Source organism: Oncorhynchus mykiss, chromosome 5 (genome assembly GCF_013265735.2).
Source record: "Oncorhynchus mykiss isolate Arlee chromosome 5, USDA_OmykA_1.1, whole genome shotgun sequence".
In the NCBI taxonomy this organism is placed as follows: Eukaryota; Metazoa; Chordata; class Actinopteri; order Salmoniformes; family Salmonidae; genus Oncorhynchus; species Oncorhynchus mykiss.
The window spans coordinates 44,590,587-44,607,422 of NC_048569.1; the positions used below are offsets into that span (position 1 = coordinate 44,590,587).

At 42.0% G+C, this 16,836-nt stretch overlaps 1 protein-coding gene across 2 annotated transcripts; it reads right to left on the minus strand.

Annotated features, from left to right (window-relative positions):
• Positions 1–46: 46 nt before the first annotated feature.
• Positions 47–15,898, minus strand: tcp4 (Activated RNA polymerase II transcriptional coactivator p15). Of its 2 annotated transcripts, none has more exons than XM_021601271.2 (5): positions 15,062–15,343; positions 13,718–13,799; positions 11,722–11,850; positions 818–926; positions 47–436 (listed from the first exon to the last, which is right to left on the minus strand). In XM_021601271.2, the coding sequence occupies exons 1-5, from the start codon at positions 15,073–15,075 to the stop codon at positions 357–359; spliced, it is 414 nt and encodes a 137-aa protein (XP_021456946.1). In that variant the 5' UTR covers positions 15,076–15,343; the 3' UTR covers positions 47–356.
• Between the last annotated feature and the right edge of the window lie 938 nt (positions 15,899–16,836).

The window sequence follows — 16,836 nt, forward strand, 5'->3', positions numbered from 1 at the left end:
CTAGCCTACCTGGTTAAATAAAATAAAAACATTTCAACAAAATGTAGTCCCTTTAAATGGCTTTTATTGATTACTTATTATAGCAAACCCAATAAGACACAAACACACATACAGCTACATCTGAAGCACTCAACAAGCATAACATACATTGGGTTTTCAAACACAGCACAAGAAGTAAACAGAAACTTTAAACTTTAAAATATACACAATGTTGTCTTGGTCGGTCACTTAAAAAATGTGGGTCTCTTCCTTTAAAAATGTTTCAATAACAATATAAAAAATGGTGGCAAAGTTAAGAACAAAAACAGAATGTATGGTTGTGGATGGTAAATCCCAGGCAGCCAGAGGCCTCCCTCTTATATCGCCTTCACAGCGTCGTCGATCTCAGAGATTTGATCCTTCAGCTGGTTCCACTGCTCTGGGTTTAGTGAGATACCTGGGCACGGAACAGAGGAAAGTTAGACAGAGGAAAGTAAACTGATCTCGGTTCAGTTAATGAATCCAGAAAAGTAGCATCACTGGGCTTGATGTCAAATATGACATCTGGGTACCACTGTATCTCAGAACAGAGGTGGAAAAATACACATAGAAATTGTGATAACACTTAACATTTGTTATCCTTTAAAAAATGTTTGTAAAGGACATATGGATTTGATATATCATCAATAAACCGTTTTAACTCATTGTTTGAAGCACCGAAACGACGATAAAACTATTTCAACCAATGATTCGTCATTCCAAATCCATTTGTGTGTTTGTAGAGTGACGGCATAACAGTGGGCTCAGGAGGCCAGGGTTCTGCTGTGACAAGTCTTACCTTTCCTGCCCGGCTTCATCTCTCCCTCCTGGTCCATCCAGTACTCACGGATGTCAATCAGACACTTTCCTTTGAATTCACGAACACTCACATACCTCATCTTCCCAATCTGAAACAAAAAAAAAGATGCATGTGAAGACAACCATATCGCAGACCTTCCAACTTTTAATAATTTTTATGAGTACCACATCAGCGCCCCAGCCCCCATGCGTGCATTACCCACACTGCTAAAATCATAGGCATATGCACTCTTTTTATTGACCTAATAATGATATAGGCAGAAGACTGTCTCAGCAGGAACGGTAGCCTACAAGGTGACCGACCGTATTACCACCACATCGGCAGTCAGGAGTCACGACCTCAGTCAAATTCCATGTGACCGTTCAGCTCGGATGCCTCCAATGGTCATTAGTAGCCTTACCAGACGTGCTAACGGCCAGTTGCTAATGGCCGGTACTCAGCACTCCATTGTCCCTCTAATCGCTCTGGCATCAATGCAAATGCGATTGAAAATCATATCAAACTCTTCATGAGAGCCCAGGCTTTCAAAGTTGGAGCGGAATAGGATCACCTGTTGCGCAGGGAGAGCCAGCTCCTCATAGGTGGTTGATGCACAGCATAAAATGTTCCTGTTGCGCAACATATCTATAGGCTATGCAATTGAGTGAGAAAGAGTTTTGCTGGCCTCTACTAAAAAGAGGGTCCCATCAGCTTTCGATAGGCTAGGACAATATTTATTTCTCAACTTTCCATATGCTAAGCACATTGCGTTGCTTTTTACAACCCGGAGTAGCCTACCTGGCTGAGAAAAGCATCATCCATTTGTTATTTAAGTGCATAAGGGTGACATGTATTTTTTTTTGTCCCCTTCCCCAACAAGTGCATGACCAATGGTCCACTCGAAATCAAAACTAACCTCACAGATATTATTTAGTATATGTAAAGACAAGATTAAATAGAGAATTTGTTTTGAATGGCGAGAACATGATCACTTGTGATCGATGCACACATTTTTGGGGACGACTTAAAAAAAAAAAAATCATTATGTAGCCTGGCCCATAGGCCTAAATGTTTTGTATCACAACTGAAGTGGCCAAATAACTCCATACGTATTCTAGAGGCCTAGGACCCCTGGAGCATGGTTGGAGAGCACAGAGCCCACAGTTCTTAAAAGCCACGTCATTGAGCAATCCCATTTGAAAACAGAGTTCTGACAGGCCACTATTTAATAAAATCATATCCCAGCTTTCTCTATTGCGAAATTCTTACAAATTAAGCACATTAATCTGCTTTACAAACAGTGTAGCCTATTAGGCATATAAAAACAAAAGTTACTGCATGTAACCTACATTTCGCTATGCGAGTGCAGTCTATGGACATATTTTTTTGTGTGTGGGCAATTCTAACTCAAAAAGAATTCCACACATGCTGTGTATCGGGCTCCCGAGTGTCGCAGTGGTCTAAGACACTACATCTCAGTACAAGAGGTGTCACTGCCGTACCTGGTTCAAATCCAGGCTGCATCACATCCGGCCGTGATTGGGAATCCCATAGAGCTGCACACATTTGTTCCATATATTATTATTTTTGTAAATTTTTTATTTAACCTTTATTTAACTAGGCAAGTCAGTTAAGAACAAATTCTTATTTACAATGACGGCCTACACCGGCCATACCCGGACGAAGCTGGCCCAATTGTACACCGACCTATGGGACTCCCAATTACAGCCAGGATTTGAACCAGGGTGTCTGTAGTGACATCCCAAGCACTGAGATGCAGTGCAACTCGGGAGCAACTTGTAAAGACCAGATTATTACGTAAAGACCAGATTCAACGGAGAATATCGCATGTGAATATGATCAAGTGCTTGTCAAATTGTGAATGGGACTGATGAAGTGTGTGCAGCCTGCACAAGAAACAGAGCAGAGCAGTTCCCTTTCATTAAACTTTAAAAAAACATTTTTTTATCGTAATTTGTCGCATCATGCAGCCTTAGAATGTATTAGAAATCAAAACATTTTGCCCAACGTTTGTATCATAACAAAAGCTTAAAAAAATAATAATAATTAAGCATATAGGAGGACCTGTTTGTTAACCGCTCAACACAGAATAGCCACATGCGCGCACACTCCCTCAGAAATCATTTGGGGGGGGAAAATAGCCTCTATTTTATTCAGCTATGTTCATTGTATTTTTCTTATTAAAAAATATAAAGTAATGCCACAGGAACTCTAAGCAAATCGTGTCTGCTAAATGAACTTGTGTAGCCCACAGCCATATGGCATAGCCAGTGCCTAACAATGACACAATGACTGTTCTTAACATAATGACAACTCAGAATATGCTATTCTGTTCTTCTGAAATTTTGTCATATCATAAGGTTTCTTTATCCCTGCCTAAAATAAATATTGGATTTACTGTGATGGTGTAGGCTATATTAAACGAAAGCCTACTTATTTTTTAAATTGATGTAGGCCTGATGTTCCAGAGGTCCGCATCAGTGGCTTGTAGGCTATGCGTGGAAGCTAAACATGTTTATGTTAGTTAACGGTCAATTACCGTGAGACAGCGCTTATTTTAAAGACGATCACTGGTTGACAAAATTTCATGACTGCCACAGACCTGGGCTACACTCTTAGAAAAAAAGGCTCCAAAAGGGTTTTTCAGCTGTCCCCATAAGGAGAAAGCTTTTTGGTTCCAGGTAGAAGCCTTTTTGGTTCCATGTACCTGGAACCAGAAGGGTTCTACCTGGAAGAAAAAAAAACTTTCTCCAATGGGGACAGCTGAAGAACCCTTTTATGTTCTAGAGAGCACCTTTTTTTCTAAGAATGTATATAGACTTATGGGTACTTGGTAATTGGTTGACCTTCAGTAGCTAACTAGAAACATGTTTAAAATGTACAAATCAGGGTTCTCCCTCTGATTTAAGACTACAGTTAGTTAGGGGGAGGTCCGGAGGGTGTCCGCCAACTTCCCCCTCAGGTAGTTGGCGCATTTAGCATTTTTGAAAAACCATTAACTGACACTTCCTGAAAACTAGAATCTAAAATGATATCCAACAATGCAGACAGCACTTAAGTCTTGTGTATGATCCTAAAAGAAATTGAGTTGGTCTCAATTACACTTTTCTATGTCAAATCTTGGTGTAATAATTTCAAATTAATAGATGCCTTTATGGGGATAGTGAAGTGACAATGGAAACTGTCATCCTAATTTTGTTTGGGGAGAAAATCTGAATAATTCAATTACTGGACACAATGCAGTAGTCTAACTTACTGTAGGCTATTTGGAATATGAAACAACTGAACTAGACCTACTGTATTGTTTCAGGATCTCCATCCCGGACCTAATCCATCAAGTTAGGTTTGACTTCTAGGTTACCATTCATTCAACATGCCTTATTGTCATCGGTGAACTGAATAGGATCACATCATTAGAAGCCTACTGTTGACATACAGCTACAGTATATAACGACGACACCAGATCAAGAACTGATGAAATAACATAGGCCTACTAACCTTTAACAGCAACATACAGTCGAAGTCGGAAGTTTACATACACTTTTACACTCAGTTTATCACAATTCCTGACATTTAATCCTAGTCAAAATGCCTAGTCTTATGTCAGTAAGGATCACCACTTTATTTTAAGAATGTGAAATGTCAGAATAATAGTAAAGAGAAGGATTTGTTTCAGCTTTTATTTATTTCATCACATTCCCAGTGGGTCAGAAGTTTACATACACTCAATTAGTATTTGGTAGCATTGCCTTTATATTGTTTAACTTGGGTCAAACGTTTCGAGTAGCCTTCCACAATAAGTTGGGTGAATTTTGTCCCATTCCTCCTGACAGAGCTGGTGTAACTGAGTCATGTTTGTAGGCCTCCTTGCACACACACGCCATTTCAGTTCTGCCCACACATTTTCTATAGGGTTGAGGTCAGGGCTTTGTGATGGCCACTCCAATACCTTGACTTTGTTGTTCTTAAGCCATTTTGCCACAACTTCGGAAGTATGCTTGGGATCATTGTCCATTTGGAAGACCCATTTGCGACCAAGCTGTAACTTCCTGACTGATGTCTTGATGTTGAGTCAATATATCCACATAATTTTTCTGCCTCATGATGCCATCTATTTTGTGCACTTGACCCTCCTGCAGCAAAGCACCCACACACCCTCGTGCTTCACGGTTGGGATGGTGTTCTTAGGCTTGCAAGCCTCCCCTTTTTCCTCCAAACATAACAATGGTCATTATGGCCAAACAGTTCTATTTTTGTTTCATCAGACCAGAGGATATTTCTCCAAAAAGTATGATCTTTGTCCCCATCTGCAGTTGCAAACCATAGTCTGGCTTTTTGATGGCGGTTTTGGAGCAGTGGCTTCTTCCTTGCTGAGCGGCCGTTCAGGTTATGTCGATATAGGTCTCATTTTACTGTGGATATCGATACTTTTGTACCGGTTTCCTCCAGCATCTTCACAAGGTCCTTTGCTATTGTTCTGGGATTGATTTGCACTTTTTGTACCAAATACGTTCATCTCTAGGAGACAGAACGAGTCTCCTTTCTGAGCGGTATGGCAGCTGCGTGGTCCCCCACGGTGTTTATACTTGCGCACTATTGTTTGTACAGATGAACGTGGTACCTTCAGGCGTTTGGAAAATGCTCCCAAGGATGAACCAGACTTGTGGAGGTTTATAATTTTTTTCTGAAGTCTTGGCTGATTTCCATGGTGTCAAGCAAAAGGCACGGAGTTTGAAGGTAGGCCTTGAAATACATCCACAGGTACACCTCCAATTGACTCAAATTACATCAATTAGCCTATCAGAAGCTTCTAAAGCCATGACATCATTTTCTGGAATTTTCCAAGCTGTTTAAAGGCACAGTCAACATAGTGTATGAAAACTTCTGACCCACTGGAATTGTGATACAGTGAATTGTAAGTGAAATAATCTGTCTGTAAACCATTGTTGTAAAAAATTACTTGTGTCATGCACAAAGTAGATGTCCTAACTGACTTGCCAAAACTATAGTTTGTTAACAAGACATTTGTGGAGTGGTTGAAAATCGAGTTTTGGCCTCCCGGGTGGCGCAGTGGTTAAGGGCGCTGTACTGCAGCGCCAGCTGTGCCATCAGAGTCCATGGGTTCGCGCCCAGGCTCTGTCGTAACCGGCCGCGACCGGGAGGTCTGTGGGGCGACGCACAATTGGCCTAGCATCGTCCGGGTTAGGGAGGGCTTGGTCGGTAGGGATGTCCTTGTCTCATCACGCACCAGCGACTCCTGTGGCGGGCCGGGCGCAGTGCGCGCTAACCAAGGTTGCCAGGTGCACGGTGTAGCCTCCGACACATTGGTGCGGCTGGCTTCCGGGTTGGATGCGCGCTGTGTTAAGAAGCAGTGCGGCTGGTTGGGTTGTGTATCGGAGGACGCATGACTTTCAACCTTTGTCTCTCCCGAGCCCGTGCGGGAGTTGTAGCGATGAGACAAGATAGTAGCTACTACAACAATTGGATACCACGAAATTGGGGAGGAAAAAGGGGTAAAAATTAAATAAATTAAATAGACTTCCGCCTTCAACTGTAACTTTCTGTGAAGGACGGTATTAGCAGAACAGCTCTCTCTGCCAAGTCTGCTGCAGACACCGCACATTTCCTTGCTCGTCAATGCACTCGCGCCTACTACCGTTGCGGAGATCAAAGCAAGTAAGTGTGCTCGCATAGTTGACTAAACGCTGTAGCTAACTACCTTTGTTGTAATGATGCCTTAGCTAAGGAGCTAAAGACTAAACAATCGTGGTTATGTGCTTACCTAGCACATAAACATTTTGGAAAATGTATTTGACAAACAGTTAGTTCTCCATTTTGCCTACCCTTTTCTCCTCACACGTCACTGGTATCAACGGACAAAGTGGAGAGCTGCCATCCAGCTCGAGGGAGGAAAATAGTGTTAACTCAAAATGACAAGGTGCCAGTTGAACAAAGTATACTATACCGTATGAACACACTACAAGGTAGCCATCGCACACCAGGCTAGGTCCATCAACAGCAAGCCTTCCCACGCACGCGCACTCTTGACAGAGTGATAGCCCCGTAATAACAGAAATATGGGGATACTTAAAACATGAACTTAACAGTCTCCCACTTTTCTTTAAAGACAAATAAAACATCAACAACATAATTAAATGTCCAAGTATTATTCAAGTTCCCCATTACAAATCGATTGTGTGAAAAATATATTTATATTACTCAAGCTGCCACTTTGCATTTACTGAGTGCCTATAGGAGCACAAAACCAGATGCTCCTTTTTTTAGCCAGACAGTCAGCAAGCTGTTCCTTTGTGGTCGACCACAGAATCCGCTGGATTCTCTGTGCTTGAATAAGTTCCTTGATGCTGCTAAACTCAAGACAAAGTCTATTCTCTGTGACAGACTTGGTTGACGTCACAGCATCAACTAATGAGTAGTTGTCAGTGACACAAACTACAGGTAGAATGTGCCGTTTTGTCTCGCCAGTGGAAAGCTCTGAGAACAGAGTTGCAAGAAAGATCGCATTGTCAATTCCATCCGCAAGAGTAAGTGTTTCTCCAGCAGGTGTGCTTCGGACAACCCTTCTGATCGCCAACAGATAGGTGAGAATCTTCCTCCTTCACCCATTAACACGATTAGATGTCCACCGTGTGTGCCTCCATCTGTAAGGTTCCCTAGCGAAGCATCACTGAAGACAACTAGTTTCAAAAAGTCATATTTTCCAACATGCTGAAACTTTTAAAAAAGTAACTTGTTGTGAGTTCAGTTGACGAACAACTTTGTTTGCCTCATGAATGGTTTGTACAGTGGCGTGTTTTGTGTTAGATGCCAAGTTGCAACCATCAAACATTACATCAGGTCTACTCTGTCTAGCAACCCATAGAATTTGCCCTATCTTTGACCTCAATTGATCAGCTTCAATTCCACAGAGGGGAATTCCTTTGTGCGGCTCTTGAAGGATCCATGTGGATGGGTTGAAGATTCTTGATATAGCTCTCCTGTTGCATCAGTATTGTTCCATCAACTGTAATCAACTCTATGCCAACATAAACATTATCATGCTCCTCACGGCCAACCTGGAAAACAGCTTTGAGGTGTGGAATCACAGTTGTAGCAAAGGTCTGTGAGCCACCCCAGATAAAGTCATCAACATGACAGGCAAGTACTCCAGTCACATTGCAGTCTTGATCAAGCCAATAGAAGACTGCAGGATCCACTTGTGACATTTTTCCACCTGTATTCAGCATTCTTGCCTTGACTTTGTTGTACCAGTAGAGTGATGCATCTGCCAGTCCATACACACACTTTTTTTTTAGTTTCCACAGTGTTCCTTTCGGTCTTAGCTTCAGGCGGAGGTCGGATGTGAATGTCCCTTGACAGCTTTGTTCCCTGCAAAAATGCAGATTTGATGTCTATGGAATTCAGTTTCCATTTCTTCTGGCAGATCACCATCATCAGCAATCTGAGTGACTCTGAGGCGCATGTCGGTGAGTCTTTTGGGAGTTGTTTAGCAGCCAGCTCCTCTAAACCTCTAGCCACTAGACGTGCTTTAGGCACTATTCCAGTTAAGGATTCTTTAAAGGGTACACACCCACCTTGTTGAGACACTTTTGACTAATGTCTTTGAGTTCCTCATATACTCAATTTTTCCTCCAATTAATGAGCTCATCTAGCTTAACTGAGTCAAATGACACATCCTTTGTTTCAAGTACATCATCATTTTGAATGTCATTCTGTTTTTCTCAATTTTCCATTCGTTCAATTCTGAGATTATCTACAAGTGACAGGTCAGCTGACCCTGTTATACCAGAAAGTGTAGCTGGTTCAGAGTACTGCAAGTTGTACCAGTTCTGGTGTTTTCCTTTGGCTTTTCCTGCTCGTCCAATGACGGTTGCTGTATGTGGAATACCACTTTCTCTGTCCAGTTTTCAGATTGGAACAACCATGTTCTCTTAACACGTGTGGCTGTTGTTGAATGTTTTCCTCATTTGAACGCTCAACAGTATTATCTGTGGCATGGCTGAAGGTCTCTGCTCCATTTCTTGTGTTAGTTTCAGTGTCCATATCATTGGATGCGACATCTGGTAGGTTTGTGTTTGTTACTGTGTCCTTTTTGTCATTTTTTCATTAGGAGACAGAGGGGCTGTTGCTGAGAATCAATCTTGATAATTTACTTTCCGCAATCTTGAGTGATGCACCCTGACTATGGTGCACCCTGACTATGGTGCCTCCGTGCCTCACAAATATCCCCACACCATCTTGGCCAATGACTACTCCCAGTCCATTTCACTCTTGACAGTCAACTTGTTTGTAGTACACTTTGTTTCCAGTCTCGTACTTCTCATCGGTGGGTCGTAGCGGTTTCCGCAGAGCCCTGCGAATTCGCTCTGAGCACTGCTTCGGTGGACGCTTTTCTCGCTGCACGTAGTGCTGAAAGGTGCTGTCCCACCCCCATGCACCCACACTGGTCCCCTCTAGTGCTGGTGGCTTGTCAACCAGTACAGAGGGAAGATAGGGTTCTGCCCGAACACTAGTTGCTATGGGCTGTAACCATGAAGATTGTGCAGTGAGTTTTCTTGCATTCAAAGCCCAATCTAGGGCTGTTTTACAGTCACATCCATTGCCTTGCTTCACTTCACTATAGCATGATCTCGGTGAGTGTTTGATTGTGTCTCTCCATAAGTCCATTGCTCCATGGTCTGTATGCAGCAGTTGTCTTTACTTCCATGTTGAAGTTCTCTGCCATTTCTCTTATTTCATTATTATTGAATTCTCCTCCATTGTCACTGTATAATTTCTGGGGCGGGCCAAGCAAGCACACTTATCCAGGAATGAATGAAGTGCTTGATCATTTCACTGTGTTTCTTTTATTCACAATGCTTCCAGCACTGAAGCGTGCGAAGCTCATGTAGATTTACCTAGCTCATGTAGATATACAGCCACTGTTTCATTGTACTTGGAAGCCAGTGGCAAACCAACAGCTGGTCTGGGCTTAGGTTTACTGTATTTTTGACATGTCTCACAGCTGTTAAATATCTGCTGCAGAATGGAAATACTCTCATCATCATTATTCCCTGAACTGCTGAGTACTTCCTGAAGTCTGGATATGCTACAGTTGACAAACTGTTTGTGAAGCTATAACAATAGTTTGTGTTTTTCTGTGTTCAAGTTGTCTGTGACTGTCAGAATCTCCATGTGCTCTGTGTCCATTAGAATCTTATCTTTGCATGGACTCTGTGTGATGTCTTTGTTTAAAATGTTGACACAATAGTGGCCTGAGGTAGTAAGTTCAAGCGTCACTGGTTGTTTAAACATCACTGCCGTGTCATTTTTTATGTCTAGTCCCTTCTTGAGGGAAGCTTTGCTTAATTGTAAGGGGGTATCTGTAGGGACCACCTCTGTTTCAATGTGACACTTAAGTCTGACCAATTTTTGCTGGTATCTTAACTCCCTTGGTAGAATGGACGATTCTCCCACCTCCAAATTTGAAAGCTCTGTTGCTTGGTGTCTCAATCATATTTTGTACCCCTTTCATATTTAGTTCACGGACATAGCTATCAAGCCATTTTGCACCACACACTGTCCGTGTACATGCAGTATCAATCACAGCAGAGCCTATGGATTCAACTATAAAAATCTCAGTATCGGAAGCAGATTAGTTTGAAAACAGTGTAATGTTACACTGCTCTATCTATGTTTTCACATTTTCATGTTAGCTTAACTTTTAATTTTTATGAGGACAGTCTTTAACCCATTGGTAAGTGCTTCGACAAATAGCACATTTTGATCTCCTTCCATATTTGCCCAGTTGATTTGTGCCGGGCGCCCCCTTCTGGTTGTCTTGAGAACGTGACTTGTTTGCGCCTTTTCTCTGCTGCTCAGTGTAATATGCTGCGTCACTCACTTGCAGTCCATCTGTTATTGGCGCGACAGACGTCAATAACATTATTATTTAGTGCCGACCTCATTGATGCAAAAGTCAGCGCAGTCAAAGCCAACTGAACCATGTCGTACTTGCGCATTCCTATTGTACCTCTGTTCGAAATCAATTTTGTAGTCCGTCATTGCAACCGAAATATCTCTCGTAACACTGTCAAAGTTTGAATATGCCTCGTAGGCATGGTCTTTCTCTTCTTTAAGAAATACAGAATCCAGGGCTCTGATCAAAGTTCCCATACCCTCATCCTTGTTCAAATCCTCAACAGATATTTCCAGCTCTGTGTCTCTCGCTCTTCGCTCGAGCGAGTGCTTGCTTTTTCGCGTCCAGATTAGTAACCCGTGTCCAGATTCCAAGTTCATTTTTCCAACTGTCGTACAACCTCTCCTTGTCGAAGCGAGGTGGCACATTGTAGTTATTAACCATCCTCTGCTACCAATGTTAACTCGAAATGACACAACGACAAGGTTCCAGTTCAACAAAGTTTACTATGGCGTATGAACACACTACAAGGTAGCCATCGCACAACCAGGCTAGGTCCATCAACAGCAAGCCTTCCCGCGCAGGCGCACTCTTGACAAGAGTGAAGGCCCCGTAATAACAGAAATATAGGAATACTTCAAACATGAACTTAACAAATAGTACTGCGACTACGGGGCGGACGGAGCGGAGAGCTAGAGATTTCTCTCCTTGCCCGTCCTCCAAATGTCTCAGCTCCAACTGCAGACAGTTGAGTCAAAAACCACAACGTGCAAACTAGAAGCCTATTTTTGCGTATTTGAGGGTAGTTTTTCATACCAGCATGCTTTGACCTCAAATGTCATGCAAAAGGTCTGATATCGACATGCAACGAACGTCGCATCTTTTGTACTGGGGATGGACTGACACTGTGTTCTCCTGTGCTGGAGTCTGGTCGAGCAGCAACACAGAGCTCGGATCTCCCTACCTGGAACTTGTTGTCATCCTTGTCCTTGTTGCCACTTCCCTTGGAGGTTCCACCAGGTTTGGAACTCTCCCCTCCTTTCGGTTTCTTAGCTGCTGGTTTCTCTGGCGCTGCTTGCTTTCTCTTCTTGGCCTACAACAGGGGTTCATTTCCACACATATAAAAATGGACTTTCTCTTCTGAAAGTACAAAAGGCAACCTCTGATTATAATATGAACTGTAGCAGGTTAGCGTTTTTCATCATGAATCTTGTTCTGGAGGCAGCTCTGCAGTGGTCACTAGCTGGCAAGGCCACAAAGTCATAAAATCAGAATTTAAACTTGACCCTAGCCTTAACCCTAACCACACTGCTAACCCTAACACCTAACCATAACCTTAAAATTATGACCAAAAAGCACATTTTTGTTTTCATAAATTTTTACAATATAGCCCCTTTTTTTACTTTGCAGAAGGTCCATCTAGCAGAAATCACTCAGTTCTGCCTCAAGGACATGACTCATCCCAGTAAACGTCAACCTGCTTTGGACTCCCGAGTGGCGCAGCAGGCTAAGGCACTGCATCTCAGTGTGAGAGGCGTCATTACAGATACCCTAGTTCAAATCCAGGCTATAACATGCTGTGATTGGGAGTCGCATAGGGCGTCGCACAATTGGCCCAGCGTCGTCTGTGTTTGGCTGGCAGTGTAAATAAGAATGTTCTTAACTGACTTGCCTAGTTAAATAAAAAAAATCTAATATATGCAGCTATATAAATACCCGGCTTTGAATCTAGGTACACTACCGTTTGAAAGTTTGGGGTGACTTAGAAATGTCCTTGTTCTTGAAAGAAAAGCACATTTTCTGCTATTAAAATAACATCAAATTGTCAAATTAATGGAATTCTACATAGGCGTACAGAGGCCTATTATCAACCACCATCACTCCTGTGTTCCAATGGCACGTTGTGTTAGCTAATCCAAGTTTATCATTTTAAGAAGCTAATTGATCATTAGAAACCCTTTTGCTATTATGTTAGCACAGCTGAAAACTGTTGTTCTCATTAAAGAAGCAATAAAACTGGCATTCTTTAGACTAGTTGAGTATCGACATTTGTGGGTTCGATTACAGGCTCAAAATGGCCAGAAACAAAGACCTTTCTTCTGAAACTCTTCAGTCTATTCTTGTTCTGAGAAATGAAGGCTATTCCATGTGAGAAATTGCCACAAAACTGAAGATCTCGTACAATGCTGTGTACTACTCCCTTCACTAAACAGCACAAACTGGCCTAACCAGAAGAGAGGATTACAAGAGGCACCGGTGCACAACTGAGCAAGAGGACAAGTATATTAGATTGTCTAGTTTGAGAAACAGATGCCTCACAAGTCCTCAACTAACAGCTTCATTAAATAGTACCCACAAAACACTAGTCAACATCAACAGTGAAGAGGCGACTCCAGGATGCTGGCCTTCTAGGCAGAGATCCTCTGTCCAGTGTCTGTTTTCTTTTGCCCATCTTAATCTTTTATTGGCCAGTCTGAGATATATATTTTACTTTGCAACTCTGCCTAGAAGGCCAGCATCCTGGAGTCGCCTCTTCACTGTTGAAATTGAGACTAGTGTTTTGCGGGTACTATTTAATGAAGCTGCCAGTTGAGGACCTATGAGGTGTCTGTTTCTCAAACTAGACACTAATGTACTTGTCCTCTTGCTCAGTTGTGCACCGGAGGGCCTCCCACACCTCTTTCTATTCTGGTTAGAGCCGGTTTGCTCTGTTCTGTGAAGAGAGTAGTAGACAGCGTTGTACCAGAGCTTCAGTTTCGTGGCAATTTCTCGCGTGGAATAGCCTTAATTTCTCAGAAAAAGAATAGACTGACGAATTTCAGAAGAAAGGTCTTTGTTTCTGGCCATTTTGAGCCTGTAATCTGCATTGTCGGAACTAGAAGCACAAGCATGTCGCTACACTCGCATTAACATCTGCTAACCACGTGTATGTGACAAATAAAATTTGATTCGATTTTTACCTTGGTCTCAGCCTCACTGTCTGAGTCACTGGCACTGGCACTGCCAGAAGTAGATGACAGAACTTCCTTTGACTTGGGCATCCTGGGGAAAAAAAGATGATGCAATGGCTGAATAAATACCATCCTTTCGTAAGACGTCAATGCACAATGTTATCAAAAATGATAATCAGTGACCTAGCCTATAATGCACTCTTAGAAAAAAGGTGCTAAGTAGAACCATACAGGGTTCTTCGGTTTGTCCCCATAAGGGAACCCTTTTTAGTTCTGGGTAGAACCCTCTATGTACGGTTCCTCAAAGAGCACCCTGTATATGGTTCATCCTAGAACAATAACCATTTTGTCATCTAAAGGTTCTTCCTAGAACCCTCTATAAACGGTTCCACCAGCTTTACTCGCCTTTAAAAATTGTATTATTTAGGACAAAACATTACATTTATCATCAGGCCTTTCATTGAGGAACTAGTCAAAGATTTGTTTAACTAAACCAAGATAAACCACAGCCTGTCGTTTCAAATGGGAACAAATGAGCCATAGTGGGCAGAACAAGCAAGGAGGTTGGCAGAGTCAAGCACGAGCTAGCGAAATCCTAGTGGCGCATTCTAGCATGCATTTCCATATTTCCGTTGGGGAAAGCCTACTCTGTAACGTGCATGTGTGCAATAACTCAATTTGCCTAAACAACCCAACATTGGCAAAGGACAGAGTCTACAAAACTTTGTCCACTCTGTTCGTAACATATTGTAGTTTTGGGAAAAGAGAACTGTATTGAGATCAAATGCTTAATTGATGGGTAAATTAACAGATTGTCGGCCTAAATCCATCTCTTTCCATCACTGCCGGCCCCCGGCTTTCTCTTGCTACCATATTTGATAGTGAGTGGAAACGCCAACCGGGTGCTTCACATCTATACATCCAGTGAAATATCTGTCTCATTGTTCTATCCGTGGCCTAGTTATACCAGAAGACAATGGTGTTAGGAATCTCCTGGTTTACATGCCACATCAGGCCTGCAAGTCAAATTATGCTGGTTTGCAAAGTGATGTGTAATTCCTATTGTAATCCAGCCAGAGTTAGGATAGCCAACAAGTGGAATTATTAATCAGCCCCAACCTGCATTCAGAATGACTGCCAGGTTAGGGAAGTCTGAATACTGAGACTTCCTCAGTCATCTAAACTGGAACAACCATCTCAGTAACTAACGGGTGCAATAAATCCAACAGATTGGATCAGTTTAGAAAACAGTATGTTCTTTATCTTTGTGTAGCACAAAATGAATTAGCCAATCAATGTACATGCAAAAACACATTTTACAGTAAAACAAACAATTCTGAAAATCTCCCTTACATGCTGGGAAACATTATAGATGGTTCTATGCAGCACCCTCCATGCCTTCCAAAAAACGTCCATGAACCCTTTCTTCCAAAAACGGTTCTTATGATGTTAAATGTTTCAGATGGAACACTTTGCCTAACAAAGGATCCTTGTCTTCCAAAAGGGGTTCTGATCAACAATTGTTATTGGTAGAACCCTATCCCTCCGCAAAGAACCGTTTACTACAAGTAAAACCGTTTCCTATGATGTATAACAACTGATGTCGATATATACAGAAATCAACCACATTTCCACTGGACATTTTCCAACCTAAAAAAAAAAAAAGAAATGCTACACGGGTTCCCTCACGCTGACCCAGATGTAGTCCACGTGACCACTGAATGTGTACGTTCAAGTAAATGTTATGGTTATTATTTCCATTTGCAATCTAGGACTGATTCGCTCGAATTATTGCACAGCTCGTCGAGTTGCTGTACAAAATAGCACGCGCATACTCTGGATAGGTAGGCCTGAATTAACCAAGAATCCAACAATGTATCACGATCAATCGAGTTTGTAAAGCTCTTGCAGCACGGCTACAATGTTGCATTTGGGTTTGCACCATTGTTTGCTCCAGGTAGAAAATCTACATAGTAACAACAATACAGTACTTACGTGCAATATTTCACTGTATCAGGCTCGAGGGTCGTGTACGCGGATACTGTGAAGGCGCGAGATAAAGGCCTACAAATCAATAATTTCTTGTCTTGTCAGAACCTGCGCGGTTTACCAAATCTTCCTTTCAAATGAACTGGACGAAGTAAAAACAGCACACGGCTTTCATCCCGTTCATGTGATCTAGAAATCAGCGGCGCAAGTTTTGCTGCAGCATCGATGCATCCGGAGGTAAACGGTATATTTGTGGGAAATGGGAGTTGTGGGAAATGGTGTTCTCTGATTGTGCTCCTGCTTACAGTTAAAGGCGCTGCATGGTCAATTCTATGTTTTTATTTGACCTTGATTTAACTAGGCAAGTCAGTTAAGAACAAATTCTTACTTACAATGACGGCCTAGGAACAGTGGGTTAACTGCCTTGTTCAGGGGCAGAACGACAGATTTTTTACCTTGTCAGCTCAGGGATTCGATCTAGCAACCTTTCGGTTACTGGTCCAGCTCTACATTTGGTAACAGTTCAAAACAATAAAAATGCATACATTTCGGCAATCACTGAAAGTAATAGGGCCTGAATTATTCTATCAATAACCTTGTAATAGAGTTGTAGTAGCAGCACATAATAAATAATTATTTGGTGGGTGCTTATATTTGTCAAATTTCACACACGTGTATAATATACATGTGTGAATTGGAAATGTTTTTTTTTTTTGCGTATTCCAACTCACTCCTAAAACACATTCAGAGAGTGAGGTCACAGCCAGGGTCAGCCATTATCAATGGCGACCCTGGAGTAATTAGGGTTAAGTGCCTTGCTCAAGGGAACATCAACAGATTTTTCACCTTATCAGCGCTGGGGTTTGAACTAGCGACCTTTCGGTAGTGACCCAAAGTTCTAACGGCTAGGCTACCTGTCATGTTCTGTGAAGTACAGTATATAATATGATACAGTATACTGTATTCTTATATTCACTAAAAACACATTTCCTTTGCATCAGTTCATTATAAAACTAAAGGTAAAAAAAATTATAGCATTTAAAAAATAATTCATAAACAGAAGCATGTTTGCTCCACTTCTAATGTGAAAACATCTTCTATAATCTTCCTTGATACACTGTTTAGGATGTGTCATAAAG

Coding starts and splice junctions, on each gene's coding strand:
- tcp4 (XM_021601271.2), bottom strand. Junction 11,851..13,717: donor ACAGTGAGGCTGAGACCAAG/GTAAAAATCGAA, acceptor CCCCTGTTGTAG/GCCAAGAAGAGAAAGCAAGC. Junction 927..11,721: donor AGGATGACAACAAGTTCCAG/GTAGGGAGATCC, acceptor TTTTTGTTTCAG/ATTGGGAAGATGAGGTATGT.